General features: G+C 57.0%; 4 protein-coding genes and 1 non-coding gene across 16 annotated transcripts in view; 2 read left to right on the top strand and 3 right to left on the bottom strand.

Annotated features, from left to right (window-relative positions):
* The window catches only part of PHAF1 (phagophore assembly factor 1), a 29,026-nt gene extending 22,968 nt beyond the window's left edge, over nucleotides 1-6,058 (top strand). The window contains exons 11-17 of the mRNA XM_068527646.1: nucleotides 32-115; nucleotides 2,041-2,123; nucleotides 2,530-2,573; nucleotides 2,969-3,012; nucleotides 3,165-3,223; nucleotides 3,850-3,922; nucleotides 4,565-6,058. Coding sequence (XP_068383747.1) covers nucleotides 32-115; nucleotides 2,041-2,123; nucleotides 2,530-2,573; nucleotides 2,969-3,012; nucleotides 3,165-3,223; nucleotides 3,850-3,922; nucleotides 4,565-4,651 — 474 coding nt within the window. The 3' untranslated portion in view covers nucleotides 4,652-6,058. The remainder of the gene's footprint in view (nucleotides 1-31; nucleotides 116-2,040; nucleotides 2,124-2,529; nucleotides 2,574-2,968; nucleotides 3,013-3,164; nucleotides 3,224-3,849; nucleotides 3,923-4,564) is intronic.
* On the bottom strand, nucleotides 1,603-1,709 carry LOC137754011 (U6 spliceosomal RNA). The gene has a single exon (XR_011071690.1). It is a non-coding gene; the product is annotated as a U6 spliceosomal RNA (small nuclear RNA).
* Nucleotides 5,625-8,621, bottom strand: B3GNT9 (UDP-GlcNAc:betaGal beta-1,3-N-acetylglucosaminyltransferase 9). 2 transcript variants are annotated; one of them, XM_068527659.1, is made up of 2 exons: nucleotides 8,458-8,621; nucleotides 5,625-8,124 (listed from the first exon to the last, which is right to left on the bottom strand). In XM_068527659.1, the coding sequence occupies exon 2, from the start codon at nucleotides 8,096-8,098 to the stop codon at nucleotides 6,890-6,892; it is 1,209 nt and encodes a 402-aa protein (XP_068383760.1). In that variant the 5' UTR covers nucleotides 8,099-8,124; nucleotides 8,458-8,621; the 3' UTR covers nucleotides 5,625-6,889. The 2 variants fall into 2 exon arrangements, with proteins under 2 accessions (XP_068383760.1, XP_068383759.1); XM_068527658.1 differs by having other exon boundaries at nucleotides 8,462-8,543.
* A 2,182-nt stretch (nucleotides 8,622-10,803) lies between these two features.
* Nucleotides 10,804-16,462, bottom strand: TRADD (TNFRSF1A associated via death domain). 11 transcript variants are annotated; one of them, XM_068527649.1, is made up of 5 exons: nucleotides 15,829-16,462; nucleotides 15,177-15,333; nucleotides 13,228-13,386; nucleotides 12,053-12,330; nucleotides 10,804-11,975 (listed from the first exon to the last, which is right to left on the bottom strand). In XM_068527649.1, the coding sequence occupies exons 2-5, from the start codon at nucleotides 15,250-15,252 to the stop codon at nucleotides 11,325-11,327; spliced, it is 1,164 nt and encodes a 387-aa protein (XP_068383750.1). In that variant the 5' UTR covers nucleotides 15,253-15,333; nucleotides 15,829-16,462; the 3' UTR covers nucleotides 10,804-11,324. The 11 variants fall into 11 exon arrangements, with proteins under 11 accessions (XP_068383750.1, XP_068383758.1, XP_068383749.1 ...); XM_068527657.1 differs by lacking the exons at nucleotides 15,177-15,333; nucleotides 15,829-16,462 and adding exons at nucleotides 14,439-14,469; nucleotides 15,518-15,790; XM_068527648.1 differs by lacking the exon at nucleotides 15,829-16,462 and adding an exon at nucleotides 15,626-15,790.
* FBXL8 (F-box and leucine rich repeat protein 8) lies at nucleotides 14,996-19,672 on the top strand. The gene is given in 3 exon segments (XM_068527645.1): nucleotides 14,996-15,844; nucleotides 17,432-17,608; nucleotides 18,348-19,672. Coding segments are annotated over 3 exon segments (1,458 nt in total). The 5' UTR covers nucleotides 14,996-15,536; the 3' UTR covers nucleotides 19,321-19,672.
* Nucleotides 19,673-19,717: the final 45 nt, after the last annotated feature.

The following is a 19,717-nucleotide window of genomic DNA, read 5'->3' as shown; positions in this document are numbered from 1 at the left end:
TTTCAATTCATTGTTATTTTTTCCCCAACAGATGAAGATTCATTCTCCTTCTCCTCATAAGCAAGTTCCATCGAAGTGCAATGACTACTTTTTTAACTACTTCACTCTCGGAGTGGTAAGTTGTGATTCCTTAGAGAAGCGTTCCATTTCTGTGGGAGTGTGCAGTGCCCCTGGGCATACCTGTGTGCATACATGCAGCTTTAACCATGCCTGGCTGCAGAAAACCTAGCCCTAGCTGGCTTTACCAGTGTCATCTTGCATTGGCATTGGTACCCCCAAAGTAGACCTTTCCTGTCACCACCATTGCTGAGAAACACTGGGTTCTCTGGTATGTCTTGATTTCTTTTCTGAGGGAAACATGATCCACAAGTAGAGGCTGCAGGAGTCATTCAGGTTAAGATGTTTTGGGAACTGCTGTTTTGTAGAGCATAGGACCCTCTTCTGGAGCCAAAAAACAGGCAAACAAAAAAGGCTTAAAGTCTGGGAGTGTGCTTGTGTATTTTTAGGGGATCACCCTAGAGGTATTGCTGCGGCCCTGTGCTCTGGACGTACGGTGCTGAATGGAGCTGTGGCCATCGGTGCTGACAGTCCAGCTGGTAGATGTGTGTGTGAGAGAAATGATAGTGTAAAGAAACTGCACCAGCAGGATAGAGCTCAGAGGGCAGGGCTAGCCTGGATATTGGGTTTTCTAACCGTTCAGCTTTCTAGGGCCTGAGGCCCTGAAGCAGCAAAGAAATGGTATACTCCAGAGAGGGCGAAAGGAGGAGGACTGGGTCTGCCAGTGTGGAAAAGACCAAAGAGGAGCCAGGAGTAGCAGGGGAGAGGCAGTGGGATCATAAACTCTTGAGGGTAGGATGGTGGCTGGAGGGAATGGCACTGTTGTAAGCTGAACCTCTTTTTTTTTTTTTTAATATTTATTTTATTTATTTGGTTGCACCGGGTCTTAGCTGCAGCAGGCAGACTCCTTAGTTGCAGCAGGCAGACTCCTTAGTTGCAGCACATGTGCTCCTTAGTTGGGGCTCACTGGCTCCTTAGTTGTGGCAGGCAGGCTCCTTAGTTGCAGCATGCATGTGAGATCTAGTTCCCTGACCAGGGATCAAACCCGGGCCCCCTGCATTGGGAGCGTGGAGTCTTAACCACTGTGCCACCAGGGAAGTCCCAAGCTGAACCTCTTTTTGAGTTCAAGGGCCAGTGATGATAGGTGTCAGGGAAGATGGAGCGAATGGACCAGCCCTGATGGGACATGGTGTGGCTATTGGTGGATGGCTGGAGTCAGGGGTAACCCTGGGGTCTCAGGCAGAACAGCTGACAGGATGTGAACCTGAGAAGGGTGTGGCAGGGTACGAAGAGGTGTTTGATAGGCAGTGTCAAATCCAGATCTGAGTCCTGGCTAGAGGCTAGCCTTTACTTCAGTTCCAAGGGTTGCTGACTCCCACAGAGAGGGCCTGTGGAAGCCAGAAGGGTCTGGCAGGTCATGGCATTCAGAATAGCCAGATGCCTTGAGTCCCTTGAGAGTCAGGTGGCCCCTGAATCTTCTTGTTAGCCTGTAAGCCAAAATCTGTGCTTGGTTACTTTTTTTTTTTTTTTTTTTAACATCTTTAAAAAAATATGGAACACTTCACGAATTTGCATGTCATCCTTGTGCAGGGGCCACGCTAATCTTTTCTGTATCGTTCCAACTTTAGTATATGTGCTGCCGAAGTAAGCATTCGGTTACATTTTTTTATCAGGTGTTTTTGGTCAGGAAAGATATCCCTGACCGTGTTTGAGTTCCCAAGCAGTGGGAGCTGTAGCCCCTTGTGCCTTTTGGGCCTACTGGTACAAGGTTTGGAATGAGGTGGCCTGTAGATGGTTCGGTGTATGTCATCATCACTTCGCACTCAGCCTCAGCTGTCCCCTTGATTGTTATTTGGGAGAAAGCTGTTCCCCAAGGGCATCCCCATTGTGGAGTGGGTGTCTCTAAGTTGGACATGCCCTCGAAAGCCCCCTGCCCTGCCTCAGTAACTTTCCCCACTTGGGCATCCTTGTTTTCTATCCCAGGACATCCTCTTTGACGCGAATACACACAAAGTGAAGAAGTTTGTCCTACACACCAATTACCCTGGACATTATAATTTTAATATGTGAGTATACCTGTACCTGCCCCTCCAGGAAAGAGAGCTTGTGGCTTTGGATGTTTGCTATTTCATGGGAAGCAAACATTTCCTGAGTGTTGGCTCTGTTCCTGGTATAGTACCCATTATCTTACATCTCTCCATTTATACCCATTTTACAAATAGGGAAATAGATTCAGAAAGCTTGGCCTCTTATCTGAGGTGATAGGGTCTTCAGAGCCCCCGAGCTGTGCCCTTTTTGGTTTGACTCCAGTGCCCAAATCTGGCCTCTTCCAGGGAACACTGTGTCAGGCCCAGAGCCAGGGCTTTGGGCAAGTGTGCTTGATCCTGTTTTTCCTGGGGTGCAGAGTTGAGATGTGGGGGTGGTCAAGGCCTCCCAAGGGGTTCAACCTTTACCCATCTGCCTTCTCTCTAGTTATCACCGCTGTGAGTTCAAGATCCCACTAACCATAAAGAGAGGTGAGTAGTCAGTGTCCTCAGGGTAAGGCAAGGGTTTTAGAATCAGTCTCTCATGATGAGAAGAGGTGATGATCCGAGAAGAGGTGATGATCCAAGCAGAGAGGGTGGCAGTGGTTGGGTTTGTGGCGTCTTTGCCCACCTGCTTCTGCCCACAGCCTCAGCTCCTCTGGGTTGGGCTCTGTGTTCTGGGGGCCACAGTGTTCTTGGTCTGTAGTCTCCTGGAGGCCCTCAAGGTCTTATCCTGTGACCATGGGATTGCTGCTTTCCAAACTTCAATCCCAGTGCATAGGGTGGCTAGGGCTGGGGTCACAGGTGGGCTGAGACATCTACCTGAGCAGGTGTGGAACTGAATCCGGGCCAGGCCAGCTACCAACCACCCTGTGTTCTCTTTTCAGAAAACACAGATGGTCAGACAGAAACATGCACGACCTACAGCAAGGTAAGCTCCTATTTTCCCACCTGATGCAGTCTGAAAATGAGGTAGGCATCAGCCTGCCAGCAGTCTGGGTTCCCATGTCCTTTGGGCCAGCCATTTGTCATGGGTGGGGTCAGGTCCCTGCTAATCCCGTGTCACCCCCATCCCTCTTGCAGTGGGACAACATCCAGGAGCTCCTGGGCCACCCTGTGGAGAAGCCTGTTGTCCTGCACAGGTGAGTGGGAGGCTGCTGTCTCTGATCACCCCATCTGGCTCCTCACAGCCCAGAAGGCCCAGGGAGCCCTAGCAGTGGGTATGGCTTAATGACAGAAATGACAGAAATTTCTGGTGTTGCCATAGACATGCTTCCTGCCGCAACCCTGCGTGCTAGGACTAGGCCAGCTGTTCTGCATGTTTACTCGCACCAGAGAGGCTGCCCCTTGGGATAGCTCCCCCCTCTCCCACCTACCTCCAGGTATGGGGACCTTTTCGCCTCTAGTTATTCAGAAAGGGAGGCAGTTTTGACTAGCTGTCCTGGCCTCCCTTTTCCCTATCAAAGCTGCTACCTGCTTTAGTTAACAGCCCAATACCTGGTTGCATCCTGCCTGAGGCTCCCTCTCCCTCCTGACTTTGCACCACTCCAGTCCAATTGCATGTTAACTTTCTGTGCCAGCTGGACTATGTAGGATTTGGTGCTTGAATGAGGCCCATCACTATGACTAGGACCTCAAGGGCCTGTGTGGGAAACACTCACGGCCATGAGGGACCACTGGCTAATAGCCCCCATCCCAAAAGGAACCGGATGCCCTGCCTGGCCTTGGCCTCTGTCTGCCCCTCTAACTGTGGCTTCCCTGGCCTCAGGTCCTCCTCCCCAAACAACACCAACCCATTTGGCTCCACATTCTGCTTTGGTCTTCAGCGGATGATCTTTGAGGTAAGCCCGGGGGGTTGAGTGGCCGGTGGTCATGGTGAGGACAGGCAAGTGATTGAGAGAGAGATTGGGGAGGGCCTAAGGGCCCTGCTGAGCAGGTTAATCAAACAAGATGAGAGGAAATTGGGATCCCACATTTATATTTGAAAATGTGAGAACAATAGGAAGGGGAACCACAGGGCAAGTGGGGCTCAGTCCGGGGGTGTTGGGGGCCTTTAAATGCCATGTGAATGAACATGCTGTGGGGTGAGTGGCTATAGAGGCCCCACTGGCTTGGGAGAAGAATGGGCTGCCCCTGTTTTCCCATCTGGATGCCATACCTTCAGCAGACCTCTAGCAGTTCCAGAAGGACCGGACAAATGGGTGTGGTCAAGTTTATATATTCCAGAGAAACAGGCAGACACAGGAGCAGAGATGACCCCGTTAGCATGAGTTGGGGGGTGTTGAGGGGTCAGTCCAGCCCCATGTGCAGGTGGGTTGCACACACAACCTCCAGCCCCTGTGCACAGGAGCTGCCTCAAGTCCCTTCTCTTCAGTCACAGCCCAGGACTGATGCCGCTGGTGGTTTTTGTGGGTTTGATTGCCTGCTCTGCTTTCATTCCTTCAACTCCTCCCCCTTGACTCGCTGTCATCTTCTCATAACAGGTCATGCAGAACAACCACATTGCCTCGGTGACCCTTTATGGCCCCCCCAGGCCTGGTGCCCACCTGAGAACCGCGGAACTCCCCTAGGAACATCACCACCCATGCCCCTCTGCCCCATGGAACTGTGTATCGCATCCTGTTCAGCAGGCCACCCTGTGGGTTTTCTTGGACACCTTGCCAGTGTGGAAGGGCTGTTGTGATATTTTGAGGTGGGGCTCAGGCTGGGTGCTCTGCCATGGGGTGAGAGGCCCAGATATTCTTCTGTGCGATCTCAGCCTGCTGGTGCCAACAGGGGACACAGACTGCAAAGAGAAGCACAAACTCTGAGCCTTGATACCTGGACCCAGGAGCTCTCGACTAACATGTAGGGAGACAGGGTTCTGTCTCCCCTGTCCCCCATACATTGGGAAAACTTGGGGCTCTTTCTCTGGCTGAGGACACAGGCACCCAGACAAGGACAGGGTCCTGCCTTTGGCCCAGCATTGCCACATGACCCTCAAGGCAAGCAGGTAGCATGTCCGTAGTACTTGGTTGCAACTTTTGCACTACATCCACTTTAGTTACTTGATGAGCTGGCTGTGGCCAAGGTGGCTCACTTGCCCTTCCCTGTTTCTTTCTTGCATGTGCTCCCTGCCAGGCCCAGTAGGCACACCCAACTGGTTGAAACACAACTTTCTACCATCAAGGTACGTGCCCAGGCCTGGTTCCCACCCCTCTTGGAGCCAGCCTTCAAGGCCTCCTGTTCCCCTACTCTGCCGCAACCTGGCTGGCAGCGCTGCATGTTTCCATCCTGTTTGCCTCTTTGTTTTAATGCCAAAGTTTTAGCCAAAGACATCTTCCTCCTTTTTTTGTGTTTCAGCATTCTGTTCTGCACTGTGGGCTTGGCTCCCCTCCCTCAGCTCTGGGCAGTGTCCCCTGGCCGGGCCCATTCACGGCTCAAGGCCTCTGGGGCTCATGGAGGGCTGGGCTGCTCAGTCTCTTCGTGGGACTTGCTAAGGAAAGTAGCATATGTGCTTTAAAAATATTAATCCTTTTGAAAAGAATTGAGAAGAGAAATGTATAATTTTATCCCATTTTTAATATTTTGGTCTAGCAACTTGTGATACATAGATGACAATTTTGTGAGTTTTTCAAATGTGTGTACAGATTTTTGTAAATATGACTCTTTTGTAATTAACTCATGTACAGCCTCATCCTGTATAGTTTAACAATGAATGTGCAGGGGACCTGCCCCGGGCGCCTGTGTGGTGCCTGGGCCTACAGCCAGGCTTGTGTGGCGTTCCCATGACTTTGTTACTGATTGGTGTCTTCCCATGTGGACTGTGGCCTGGCCAGAGACCCTCACACATCCCACTGTGGGGCAGCCAGGACTGTTCCCATCCTCCTAGCATGGGGGAACCTTCCTCATGCCCTGCCCATACCCCTCCTCCAATAAAGACCTATGCCCTCCGCGACAGCTCCCCATGTGCTGTTGCTGGGATGTTTATACTAAAATGAGCGTGGAGGCATTGATTTTTTTTGAGAAAGGGGGTGGTTGAAGAATATGGGGAAATTTACAGCTGGAGGAGTTATCTTAGAAAAAGGTTCCTTGGCTCCTCTGAAGGGGGCAGCACAGGCTCCAGTGGGAGAATGGCACAGTTGTGTGGGTGTAGGTGGGTAGCTGGACGTGGGGGAAGACTAGGTAGGACAATGCGCTCAGTCCCTGTGTGCCTCCATCCCTAATGTTCCAGCTAGTCCAGGGCTCAGGAGGCGTTGGCCCCAGGAAAGCAGATCTAAAGACCTAGACGTGGCTAAGAATGCAGTTTGAAGGGGCAAATAGGAAGCAAAACACCTACTTTCAGATTGAGTTGTGGCAGAATCTGCCGGTTCCGTGAGGACTGAGGCTAGGCCCCTACCCATCCCTGTGAGGTCCAGCCTTGAGAAAGATCTGCATTTGTTGGCATCACTCTAGGGGTTCCAAACTAATAAGAAGTATGGTCAGATTCCATGAGCCTCTGCCACCCCCACCCCCACCCACGTCCCTACTAGGAGGACCAAGCACGTTCACCTGCTTGGCAAAGAGCCTGGTTCACCACCACCTCAGCCCTGGCTGTCTCAAAGGGCCACCATTAGATTTGCTCCAGATCACCTCCCAATAGGGTGGGTCAGCAGGAACCAAGCTCAATCTTCACTCCCTGGGACCTTCTGGAGGCAGACACCTGGATGCCCCTTTCTGGGGAAGAAGGACATACACAGCACTAATCCGCCTGGGAAACCTACTCTTCAAGCTACCTCCCACTTACATCCTGGGTCTGAATGAGGGGGGCTTGGAGCTGTGACAGGTGGCTAGGGGCCCCACTGGAAGGGACCCGCAGCGACAGGCCATGGACGCGCACAGGCTGGCCCGTGCGGCCGGTGCAGCAAGTGCCACATAAGCCATATGTCAGCAGCCGAGAGCCCGTGCACTACAACCAGCTCGCGGTAAAAGCAGGGGTCGAAGGTGCGGAGGTGCGGAGCGGCTGAAGGTCGAGGGATGCCAAAGGTGCGGAAAGCAGGGTGAGGCTCAGGCGTGAGACGCAGGCGCTGTAGACACATGCCCAAAAAGACGTCGTCAATGGGGAAAAGCTCAACCTGCGAGCAGGCACCGGCCAGGCGGCGCAGCGTGGCCCCCGAGAGCACGAAGCCGCCGCCGCCTGCGTAGGCCGGGTAGGCGGGCAGGCCGTAGACAGCCTCAGGGATGTAGTACTTGCTGGCCCGCACGCGGATTGGCCGCGCCTGCACTATCACGTCACCTGCAAGCAGGTCCTGCTCCGGGTCCCTTGGCGCCAGGAACTCCAGCAGGTTTCCCACGTGCACAAACACGTCGGCGTCGCCCTTAAAAACGAAGCGCACGTCGGGGCAGTAGGCGGAGGCCCAGGCCAGAAAATGGATCTCCTTGAGCGTTAGGTTGAAGAAAGTGTCGTCGAAGGCCCAGAGCAGGATGTCCGCGTACGCACGGCTCTCAGCACGCAGCAGGGCGCTCCAGTGCGTTCGAGTGCTCGCCCCCTCCGCGTCTGGCCCGTCTGTGCCCGCGCCCCGGGGCACGCCCAGCAAAAACACCCGGCGCACTAGCGCCCCCTGCACGCGACCCTCAGCACCCCACGTCTGGCGCACGGCTTGGCGCCGCTCGAAGTCCGCAGCCACCGACTTAACAGCGATGAGCAGGTCGGGTCCGCCGAGGGGTGCGCCATTTCCTCGGCACTTGTGCGGCTGGTTAATGAGGAGAGGGAAGCGCCGCTGGTCCTTGGCTCGCAGATAGCGGCCGAAGTCAAAGGGTCCCGTGGGCGTGGGCGGCTCCGGCGTATCCTCTTCGTAGGCCGGCGGGGCTGGGCCTGCGTCCGGCGCCTGAAATACACGGAGCCCCGGGGTGGGCCCCGGCGCCGCCCTCCCTTGAGCTCCCGGCGCGCTCGTCGTCGGGGCCGCGCCATCGCGCTGCGCATAGAGCAGGAGGCCGAGGGCGGCGCCGAGGAGCAGCGTGAGCGACGCTTCTCCGCGTAGGCGCAGCCTCCGCCTCATGTCCGCCTGGCAGGCGCCCGCGGCCCCTGCGGAGAGACTCAGTCAGGGGCTCAAGACAAGGAAGCCAGCAGCCGGCAGGGGCTCCGGCCCCGCCCTCCCCGGGGGTAGGGCGCGGGAGGCCACACGCCTGGGGTCTCCGGCTGCCGGCCGTTCATCCCCCTCCGTTGTCCTCCTACTTTGGGCCCTGACCCCCCACCGGGTTGGGCACCCTGAAAGGGCAAGAAGTTCCTCCTAGTAGCCGACTCCCACCCTCTCAGCTCCGGCCTAGCACGGTGCCCCAGAGCCAGAACAGGGAGACGCGGAGCCTCGGCCCCACCCCCTTCCCGCGCTGAGGCCGAATCCCTTCTACCCCTCCCTACCCACCACGGCGGTCCTTGGGATCCTGATACACGTTCGGCCCTTGGGAGCGGCGTGGCCCCGGATGCCGGGGCCTCCGGGGCTCAGCGCAGGGTCCCAAGGGCGGCCATGGACGGGGCCTGGGCCAAATGCAACGTTGGCAGGAAGGGGGGCCGCGGCCGCTGCCACGTGACCCTACAGCTGTGTGCGCCCGGACATCTGGAGCTCAGTCAGCTCCGCCCTGGCGCTGCAGGAGCGCTGTCTCCGAGTGGAGACTAATCTCTGAGAGGGATCCTCACGGTCAGCTCTCTCTGGGAAGGCGCAAAGAGGTGAGTTCTGGTCTCCATGCAGGCTCAAACTTCCCAATTCTGCCTTTCCAGGGGACAGGAAGAAGCACTAACCTTTCTGGTTAGTTTCCCCACCCCTGCCTCTCCGGAGCGGAAAGGGCCTGGGCTGGGCAGGAGCCCCAGCGCAGGAGGGCTTGGCATCGACCCCTCCCACGCCATCCTTGGAAGTGCCTCTCGTCAGCTTTCCAGGAGCCCTGGTTCCGCAAGACAGGGTCCAAAAAGTGCCCCGGATACATGGCTGCCTCCTTTCTCCTGGGTCTGCCATGCCCACCAGCAGACACACCACGCACACAAGGACTAACAAAACTGCGTGCTCAATTCTCACAACCCCGGCAGCAGCTGTCATTGATCATGCCCAGATGGGGACGCTGCCCCTCAGGCAGTTGAGTGACTTGCCCAGGATCGTACAGGCAGAAGGTAAGAGCACTGTCCCAGATCTTCTGGAATTCAGTCCAAGACTCTTTCCTCTGTCCTCCCTTGCCCCTCTCCCTATGCATCCACTTGGATGCAGGAGAAGGGGGCCAACCCTGTCTGCTTTAACTTCACAGGTGAGCACTTCGGTCTGTCTCTCCAGAGGCAGTTCTGAGTTCTTTATTCCCTAGTGCCCCAGGCCATCATCACCTCCTGCAGGAAGAAATAACCAAGCCTGGGCCCACTGCAGGCCAGGTAGGGCTGGCAGGGATTAGTTTAGCTTGGGGGACTCCTGAAGTAGACCAGTGAGCAAAGGGTTTGATGTGGACACAGGCGGGCAGAGAGGCGCTCTGGAGATTGAGGGCCCAGGCCTTGCCCAGCTCTGGCTGCCACCTCTCTCTTCTTGGAACTCAGAGCCTCCAGGTCCCAGCCATGCAGTGGGGCCTGGAGTAGACAACACCCACTCCGCCCCACCCCAGAGTTTCTGAGGGCAGACTGTGAGAACCAGCACTGCTTCCCAGTGCCATCCTCTTTCCAGTGGCTATGACTGTGCCTTCTGACTTCTTCCCACCAATATTCTCCCTTACAAAATAAACCTTCCAACCTGAGCCTCACTCTCCCGGTCACAGACTTCTCAGGAGTCCTCTAGTCCGGCTGTCTCTGCTACCTCACCTCCCATCCCTCCTGTGGTCTGGTTTCAGGCTGTCCACACCATGTCCCAGAAACAGCCCCCACCTAGTAACCTTTTCCCTGACTCCAGTGGACAGTCCGCAGCTTTGACAGATTAGCAGCCTCCATCACAGCAGGTGGGTATTCCCCTGGCTTCCAAATCTGGTTTTCCTCCTTCCTCTTTGGGTTGCTCTTTCTTCTGGTTGGTGACCTTCAGGACCTCCCCCTGGGCCACCCCACCCACTCCCACCTGTACATTTCTGAATCCTAGGCCTCAACACTCTCCTGAACTCAAAACTATAGATCCAGCTATCCTTGGAGTCTCTCCCTGGATGTTCTACAGGAACATCATGCGCAACTTGTGCCAAACAGAGCAAGCACTTCACCTCCCCCAGGGCCCCTATCTCAGCAGGCAGCTCCACCTTCCATCCAACTGGCAAAGGCAGAAACTCTGGAGTCCTCTCCAACCTTCCTCATTCAGTGTCACCAGGCCTGTTGTCCTTTGTCCTAAACAGCTCTCAATGTTCATCCCTTCCCTCCATCTCTGCTGCTAACTGCCCCAGCCTGGGGCACTGTCTTTTCTCTCTCTCTGCATCCTCACCAGCCTCCCAGCCTTGACTGCCAAAACCCTTTAAAGGCCTCTCACTAGCCTCCAGATAAAATCCAAACTCTGTAAACTGGCTTACCTGACCCCATGCTATCTGCCTCCCCCACTCAACAATGGGTCTCTGCAAATCCACCCACCCCTAGATCCAGCCACTCTAAACCTTCTGTTCTAAATCCCTTCCTCTCACCTTCCTCAAGACCTCACCTGAGGCTGACCATGCCCAGAATATTGCCCTTCTCTCATTCCACCGCCCACAACATTCACACTCATTTCTCTCCCAGGAAGCCTAACCCCTAACCTGGGTTAGGCCCCTGCTCAGTTGCTCCCAGAACTCCTTGTATTTTTCACATCAAAAAACTGGTAGTATTTTATTTACTGTTTCTTAATATTCAGAGTCCCAGACTGAGTGTGAACTGGGGACAGGCAGGATTCATGTGTTTTGTTCACCACAGTATTTGCAGCACCCAGGATGATGCCTAGGATACAGCAGGTCCTTAATGAATTATATTGAATTAATGAATAGTAATAAATTGTTCTATGAATGAAGAGGTAAGGTCTGGCTGAAAGCCCCTCTTCTGCGGTGGGAGAAGGTGAGGCAGACCTCTTGCAGCAGGTCCCCCATACGCTCTCTCTATCCTAGTATCTAGAACAGAACCCCCAGTGGCACCCCAGCAGACATTGTGGGTGCTTGTCCGACTCCTGGAGAGGGCAGTCATCTCTGGTTTTAAGTGTGGCCTCAGAGTCCCGTGGGTGGACAGGAGGTCAGCAGTAGCAGCAGAAGGGACCCTACAGTCATCCAGGTGCTCCAAACCCTGGCTGGGCAACTGGCCGACCGCCCCTTTCTCTGGTACCCAGGCTAGGCCAGGCCGCCATGGGGATTCGTGAGGCCCAGCAAGTCCTCTGCCAGGCTGGTGAGCTCGTTCTCCTCGAGCGCCTCCACCAGGCGCTGCAGCGTGGCGCGGCGGCCCTCGGCCTGCACGAAGCGCCGCAGCAGCTGGAAGGCCTGCTCATACAGCCCTTCACGCTCGTATTCATAGGCCAGTGAGTCAAGCGCCGGGTCCCTCAATGCACGACAGCCGCGCTGCAAGGAGCGCCCCACCTTGCGCCACTTGAGGCCCACTGAGCGCGCGAACGTCTGTTGGTCCTGCAGGCTCAGCGGCCGGTTCACTGCAGGGGGAGTGGGAAGCGGAGTGAGCTCGGGACACCCTTCCATTTCCGCCCCTCGACTATCCCGCGCAGACCTCACCCCTCCCCAAACTCCATCCTCCCAGGGATCCTGCCTCTGCTTCTCTCCGGGAGTCTCACCTACGGGCTGACCCTGGAACAGAAAAGTCTGGCCAGACGGCGGCGGCGGCGGTGGTGGCTTCTCCTCCGACGGAGAGGGTGCCAGAGGCTGCGAGGGGGCCGGAGCGCCCTCCACGTCGCCCCCTTGGCCCCCCGAGCCGCACGTCAGATTCCTGAGCGCATCCTCCAACTCTGTTAGTTCCTCATCCCGGAGCCGGTCGGGCTAGGGAGGGGAGTGCGGCGTCGGTGGGGGTCTTAGCCGCGCATCCCCACCCCACCCTGGCCCCAGCCCGGCCGCACCTTCTGGGCGAAGATGCAATTCAAACAGCGCTCCTCGTCGGTCAGCAAGGCATCTAGCTGCTCCGCGCCGGCGCGCAACTCCAGTTGCAGCGGCATGGAGTGCAGGGTCAGCTCCGCCGCCAAGCACCCTTGCAGCGCGGCGCGCAGCGCCCCCTCGCGGTAGGTGCGGAGGAAGCGGCCGCAGGCCTGGCGCCCGCTGAAACGCAACTGCACGATCAGCTGCGGATCGCTGCGGTGGATCTTGAGCATCTGCAGCACGTCGGGGCTCCCGCCACTCTCTGCGGAAGCGGGCAGTCAGGTGGCATGCGGTCCCCATGCGGGGCCATTCTCCAAGAGGCCGGAGGAGGGATGAAGCCCGAGGTAAGACGCCCTCCCCATCCCCAGACCTAGGGGCGCGGCTATTCGCCAGAGCTCCCAGCTGGGAAGCAAAATTGGGATGTAAACAGCAACAACCCAGAATAAAGGCCAGGACCTATCACAGGGAGCACCCTAGGACGGAGTGTGTGCTACGCTATCCCCAACCCTGAAGCCCCAAATGAGGGTGGGCAAAAAGGACGTGGAAGAGACTTTGCAGGGTAGAAAGGGGCGTTTGCCCTGGGCAGCCAAGCCCTCTGGGTAGGTGGCTGGCGGGGCAGGGGGCGGGAGGTCTCAGGTTTTCGGCCTCCTAGTGTGGCTCCCCCCGCCCTGGAAGGAGAGGGGCTCTCGCCGCTCTGAGGCCAGAGCCAGATCTCCCAATCGGCTTCAACCTCCTGTGGCCTCTGCCCTGAGATGGGAAAAGGGGACCTGAAAGGTAGGTACTGGGGAGGGGGTCTTGGGCAAGGAGTGCTGCAGTGAGAGAGGAAAAGAAGAGAGAGGCGCGATTAATAGACAGCAGTGAGCGGGCTGATCCGGGGAGTGGGGGGCATGGAGCAGGGGGACGTTAGTGCACACATAGGTAGATCATACAGAGACACAGAGACACAAGTCTACACCCAAGGGCACACATGCATACACAGAGAAGACAGACCCTACGCAACCAGGTGTCTTCCTCCTCCCTTCCCCAACGAATCTTTTCCTTAAAGTGCTGGTTAAGCACAGGCCCACAGAGTTGAAGAGGTGAGGTCTCAGTCCCTGGCCCCGCCCACAAAAGGCCCCAGGCCAGCCTTTCCTCTCCAAGTGCCCGCCCACTCACGCACCTGCCAGGGCAGTCCGGAGAGCCCTATACACCGCCACTTTCTGCTGCGGGTGAGTGTAGGCATCCGACAAGACCACCTTGTCCAGCGAGGACTCCACAAATAGGTAGGCACTGCCCACCCACTCCTCAAGCCCATTTGGCCCAGCCGCCATCTTGCCTCCTGGGGACAGAGATAGGCATTCAGATCGCCCCCAACCCAGCTCTGGAGACAACTGTCCAGTCCCACGTGGCCGAGCTGTCCCCTCAGCTGACATCCAGCCGTCCCCACCCAGCTGGCATACTTATGAGGGTAAGTTCATCATCCCACAGGCAGCCCCTTGTGCTTCTGGATCTGCACAGCCCAGCCCAAACCAGCCCAGCCCAGCCAAGGTTTTCAGTGAGGACTGTCTCTCCACTGTCTTCTCAGAGAAAGAGACCAGGGTCACAGGGATGGAAGAGGAGAGGGACAGTGTTGCAGTAGAAGCAAAGAAGTTCTGCTCCCTCCTCAGGCCAGGGTGTCTCTCTTTTCAAAGCTGACTGGAGACATCCTCATCCTGGATGGTGCCCATGCCCCACAGCACAACCAGGCCCATGTGCTGGTATAGTATGCCCTCAGCTTAAATTTGAGCCCCCAGGATCCCTGTGGGACCACAGCCCCCACTTTGGTTTTCTGACCTGAATTCCTACTGTATCTCCAGGCTTCACTTCAAAGGACACCTGTAGTTTGCGCCTGCCCAGATTCCCTCCCGCAATCCTGACTGACCTCTGGGGCCTTCCCTCTTCCCTTTTCTCAATCCACATGCCTGTTGTAAGGGCTAACTCCACTCCCTAGCTCCAGGCCTGGGCAAGTGAAACAGGCCTAACCAATCTGCATATTCCATTCGCCTTCCTGAAATGATTTGTTCAGAGTTGGGCATAGGATTCAAGTTGGACCAATCAGAATCAACCTGCAAATTTGGCTGGACCAATAGGAAAGAGGCATACGTTTCCCTTCCTATCTTGAAGCTGAGCTAGAAGCAAGGGTAGTTCTCGTCTGCCGCTGCTTGGGAAGAGCCTGACTGAGAATGAAACTGGCACAGGAGGCTACAGAGCCAAGAGATGAAGAAGTGCACTCCTAATCACACTATGTCCCATCTTGGACTTTTCCATTATGTGAGCGAAATCATTTCTGTTTATTCTGTGTTTCAGATCTGCCCCCAGACCCTAACGTGAGAGCCAAAGCTGGGACAGTACCTGGGCAGGGGCGCTCCAGCATCACCCAGACCTGGCAAGAAAAATGATACTTGATAACCCTACCCTGCGTCTGAGCACAGGGACGTACCTTTTGAGCAACACCCCCCCCCCATAATCTTTTGGTAGAAAACATATTAATACTTGTGTGTTTACCCAAAACCGTAGTCTGGAAATTAACAGGAAGTTACCATTGTTTACCTCTGTTGGGGAAGGGGGAGACTTGGGGTGATTTTTATTTTCACTGTATTTAGCAATATTCTACTCTATGTAAACCGCATAGATGCAGTCCCGCCCCAAGGGGTAGGTAAGTAGGGGTGGGACCGGGCCGTGGTCTCCCCAGCAGGCCTACCTGCGGGACATTGAAAACCTGGAGGAGGGGGGAAGCTCCCTCACACTCACTACGACTGGACAAATGGGAGAAGTCAAACACGCCTGCCGGGCTAGAGGTCGAGAAGGCCAGATAACGTTTGAGAAGCGGCCGGGGCCCTTGGCTTGCTTCGCGCCCTTGGGAACTCCTTTCTACGTGTCTTCCAAAGAAGCCCCTCCTCGGGAAGCCCCGCGCCCCACCCACCCGGAGTCCGCCTCTCTGCGGGCGGGGCCGGGCTGGGTCCTAGGAACTCTTAACTGAGCTGAGAACTCTTAGCTGGGTACCGACTCAAGAAAATATGCCCCTACGACCGGGAGCCAGCCGGTGCAGCGTTCTATTAACACGGCCTAACAGTCCCCGGGTAGCCCCACCTCTGGCAGGGTGGACGGTGACGGCCTGCTGGCGGGCGTGGCCCCTCAAGGACTGACAGGCTGAGAGTCCCAGCATCCTACTCAGCTGGGCCGCTCCCGAGCTCTCGACAGGAGCTCCCCGGCCTCCCTCGTTCTGGAGTTCTGCTCTTGCTACTGGCTGGGGAGAGCAAAGGGTTTCTGCTCAAATATCTGTTCAGAAACAGCCCCACCCCCTCCTCTCACCCACAGGGCCCTGCCGCCCCTTGAAATCCCCTAACTGGGACAAGGAACTTTTGGGGACCAAGGTCCGTACCCTCTCTCCCGCCTCCCACGGAAACAGCCCAATAGGCCACCACCACTACCTGACCCGAGCAGCCGCGGATGACAACCGCTCCGCACCCATGCTTCTGAGCCAGGATCCACCTCGGCTCCTGCCGGCACCGGGAAGCCCACCCACTCTCTGCACTAACCTGGCCGCCTCCGCCCGTCCTGGATTCCCACGCCCGCCCGGCTCCACTGGATTCGCGCTGCTTCCGGGTGTGCGCGGAGCGCAGGGGCGGTGCCCCAGTCCGAGCCGCCCCATCTGTCCCGGCGTCCCGCCCCTCGGGCTCCCCGCGGTTCCTTCCCACCACTGTCCTCCGCCGCCAGTCCCCAGTCTCTGGGCAAAACCCACCTGGTTCGCTGAGCAGGTAAGAAACTGGCGCCTGAGGTTAGACGGCAGGAAGAACCGCCCGCGGCAAGGGACTTCGAGGACTTGTGGTTCTTACGAGGCCGGAGGGCCCCAGGGTGAGAGCTGCTCTTCTTCCTCCAGCGGGCAACGGATGGATCAACAAGGAGGCGCCCCCTGAGGACCAGACGTTTCTGGTGCCTTCTGTTATGGTAGAGCTCGAAGAAGATCTCTGATCTCTGATACTCCCTGACACTCTGAACGGGGTGCCGGTGGGTCCCAAGTTCAGGCCTGGCGGAGGGTAGCAGAAGCCCCAGGATACGCGAGGCGCAAATTCCAGCAGGGACCGTTAGCCTAGAAAATAGAAAACTGGCCAGTGGCGTGAAACGTTGGGTACGAAAACCTTTAAGCACCTTAAACTAAAATTGGCAACTTCAAAGAGGACGCACACTTTCCAACAAAGACCGCGCTCTGAGGTGGGTCTGCCGAATTCCAGCTGAACCTAAGCCGCCCAAAGGGAGCCTGGGCTGCTCGGGGTTCAGGATCGGAACTTGAACCCAGGGTTCCTCAGGCCCCAGAAACCCAAGACTTTCTCCCCCCCGCCGGCCTTTTCTTGGAAGCACTCAGGACACCTCCCCCTCCGAGGTGAAGGAAAGAGCCTCCCTTCTCTGGGCGGATTCGGTTGCGCCCCACCCGCGTCCCTGCTTTCTGATTGGCTTACGGTCTCTGCCAATTAAAAGTTTTCCCTAATGATCCCGCCCTATTAACCCTATCTTTACTCTCTAGTGACTGGCGGGGCTAGGACCGGGTTTCTCAACTTGGGGCCTGTAGAATCCACAGGAGCTTGTTGAAATTCAGATTCCTGGGCCCTACTCTTTTCGGAGAGCCTAACTTAGTAGGTGGGGCCGTGGAATCTGTAGTGTGAACAAGTGTCCAAGTGATTCTGATGCCCCGCATCCTTTGAGAATGCCTCATTTCAATGGTCCTCGGTGCTTGGGCTTAGTCCTTCCCTAGTACTCAGGGTCGAAATTGGAAGGGAAGCAGTTCAGTGACCCCTGTGAGACTAGTCTGGGCCATCTGGAGGCTGTAAGCGTGTAGTAGAGGGAGGCAGGGGGAGGCAAGAGGGGCCCTCTGAGCTGGGGGGAGGACGTGGTCGTCTGGAGTCAGAGCCTGTGCATCCGCCTTCCAACTTGCTCAGAGAAAACTTTGGTAACTAGAAGAAAGATCCCATAGCATCATCCCAAATCCGGTATTCGGCTTTATCAACGTGGTGCACCGGTCGTGGTTGAGTTCCTTCTAATATAGCATAAAACGTGGATTTGCTCAACAAGTGAGAACGTAGTTTAAAGGAGAATCAGAGATCCTCGGCATCCAGGGCAGATTTCATGGGTCTGTGACCTGTGCACTGCACAGGGCCCCAGGCTTGGTTTAATAACTTGGTTAAATGCTCTGCTGTCGCTGTCTTGAAACCCTTAATAATGTTTTGAGCAAAGAGACCCACATTTTCATTTTGCACTGGGCTCTGCAAATTACATAGCAGCTCCTGGGCTACAAGCATTTCTACACGTAGGCTCCAGGTGCTTCCCTCAACACTTTGGCCTTCCTGCAGCGGAACCCCGACCCCGCGCACGGCCATGGCGGAGCCTGGAGAACAACTGCCGGAGGAAGTGCTGGCACTCATTTTCCGTCACCTGCCCCTGCGGGACCGCGCTGCTGCTGCGAGGGTTTGCAGAGCTTGGGCTGCCGCTGCCACCTGCAGCACTGTGTGGCACAACACGAACATCAGGTGAGCAGGCTCCTCCCCCTCCCGCCTTCTCCCTGGCTCGGTGGAGTCAGGGGTTGGGGAGATACAGTGACTCTCCCCATATTAAGAAGTGTAATCAGGACTTCCAGCGGTCCAGTGGTTAAGACTGGGCACTTCCAATTCAGGGGGCGTGAGTTCGATCCCTGGTCAGGGAACTAAGATTCCACACGCACGAGCCCCCGCCCCCCCAAAAAAGTGTAATCATTTCTAACATTTATTGGCCGCCCACTGTGTACCAACCATTGTTCTAAGTGCCTTACACATATTAATTTATTTAATCCTCACTAAAACTTTATGTGGTAGATAGGTGGTATTATTATCTCCGTTGCACAGACAGAAAATTGAGGCAGAGAGATTTAATCACTTCTTACTCAGCTGAGAAGTAGCAGAGGCAAATGTGAACCTGGCAATCCAGAGGTCACGCCCCGCCTCCTTAAAGACCGCTGAGACAGCCCTGTTCTTAAAATGTCATTGGCTCGCCGTGGCAAGGTTTCAACCAGCGGCAGATGCATCTGAAGTCTTCTAAAGGGATAGGATGGGAGTTCCCTTCTAGCATCACCTTGGAGCGACCAGGCATGGTCGGGACAGGGAGGTATGTGGGGAGGGGGCAGGAAGTGGGGATGGTAGCTGGAACCCAGGCTGAGGGGTGGGTTAGAGGCCTCTCTCCAGGTCGCGGGGACTCGGCCGGCTGAAGCCTTTTCTCCACCATTCTACCCCCAAGTTGCGACTGTGAGCTAGAAGGCATGCAGCCGCAGTATCTGTCCGCTTGCCTGGACCACGTTCAGAATCTACGTCTGGAATTTGTGCCGTCCAGGGAGCCGAGCCGCCTGGCGGCCATAGAGTTGCTGACCGCACTGGCTGGCCGTAACCCCGAGCTGCGAGGCCTGTGCCTGGAGTGCCGCGGAGAAAAGCGGCTCTTCGACTCGGGCCGCGACGTCCTGGACGCCGTGCACGCCCTCTGTAGGGCTGCCCGCGCGCTGCGCCACCTCGACCTGCGGCGCTTGCCCTTCACACTGGACGACGCTCTGGTGCTGCAGGTGGCACACGGCTGCCCGGAGCTCTGCAGCCTTTTCCTGGATAACAGTACGCTGGTGGGCAGCGTGGGGCCAGGCTCCGTGCTGGAGTTACTAGAGGCCTGCCCCTGCCTACGCGCCCTCGGCCTGCACCTGGCCAGCCTGTCGCGCACCGCGCTCGAGGCACTGGCGGCGCCAGACCGCGCACCTTTTGAGCTCCTGGCCCTGCGGTGTGCATGTCCCGAAGACGCACGCGCGCCGCCCCTGCCTAACGAAGCCTGGGCCGAGCTGAGCCGCCGCCACCCTGGACTGGCCGTAGAGCTGGAGCTGGAGCCGGCTCTGCCTGCCGAGAGCGTGACGCGCGTCCTGCAGCCTGCTGTGCCCGTGGTTGCGCTGCGCCTCAGCCTCTCTGGGGACACCGTAGGCCCGGTGCGCTTCGCAGCGCGCCACTACGCCGCAACCTTGAGCGCGCTCGAAGTGCGCGCTGCCGCCTCTGCCGAGCTGGACGCCGCGCTGGAAGAGCTGGCAGAGCGCTGCGCGGGCCTGCGCGAAGTGCACTGCTTCTGCGTGGTGCGACCCTCCGTGCTGCACGCCTTCCGCACGCACTGCCCGCGCCTGCGCAGCTACACGCTCAAGCTAACGCGGGAGCCACATCCCTGGCGGCCCACGCTTGTGGCGTGAGGCGACAAACCCTCTTTCCCCTCCCTGCGGACGTGTGACCCCTGAGATGCTGCGTGGGTTTGCCCCGGGGCGCGTCAGCTGCTAGTCCTCTCCTTTAGGACTCTGTTGCCTCTTGTCCCTCTCGAGAATTGGGGGCTGTGGGATGGCGTCGGTACCAGCGCGGAGCAACCTGAGTCCACTCGTTGCTGTCAACATCTGCAGACACCCACTGTCCCCGCCATACGGGGATCACCCTCCTCCAACCCCAGTCCTCTGCAAACGTTGCTCGGCGGCCCCGGCGTGGGAGGAGGGAGGGCGCTGGCTCAAAGCATGCCTCAGGGTTGAGTGTGAAATAAATCAAGCAGTATCTCTACGTCCTGTGAAAGGCCGGGTCCGCTCTGCAGGGTGAGGGAGGAGA

Source organism: Eschrichtius robustus, chromosome 19 (genome assembly GCF_028021215.1).
Source record: "Eschrichtius robustus isolate mEscRob2 chromosome 19, mEscRob2.pri, whole genome shotgun sequence".
Classification (NCBI taxonomy): Eukaryota; Metazoa; Chordata; class Mammalia; order Artiodactyla; family Eschrichtiidae; genus Eschrichtius; species Eschrichtius robustus.
This window is presented reverse-complemented; position numbering and strand designations above follow the sequence as displayed.

What these genes read in the sequence shown, in the direction of transcription:
- B3GNT9 (XM_068527659.1), bottom strand. Translation starts at nt 8,098, where the DNA reads ATGAGGCGGAGGCTGCGCCTACGCGGAGAAGCGTCGCTCACGCTGCTC.
- TRADD (XM_068527647.1), bottom strand. Translation starts at nt 14,571, where the DNA reads ATGTTTTCTACCAAAAGATTATGGGGGGGGGGTGTTGCTCAAAAGGTA. An exon ending in GCTGGAGCGCCCCTGCCCAG is followed by an intron (nt 13,387 to 14,438) that starts GTACTGTCCCAG and finishes CTCTGTCCCCAG; the next exon opens with GAGGCAAGATGGCGGCTGGG. An exon ending in TCTCCGGACTGCCCTGGCAG is followed by an intron (nt 12,331 to 13,227) that starts GTGCGTGAGTGG and finishes CCGCTTCCGCAG; the next exon opens with AGAGTGGCGGGAGCCCCGAC.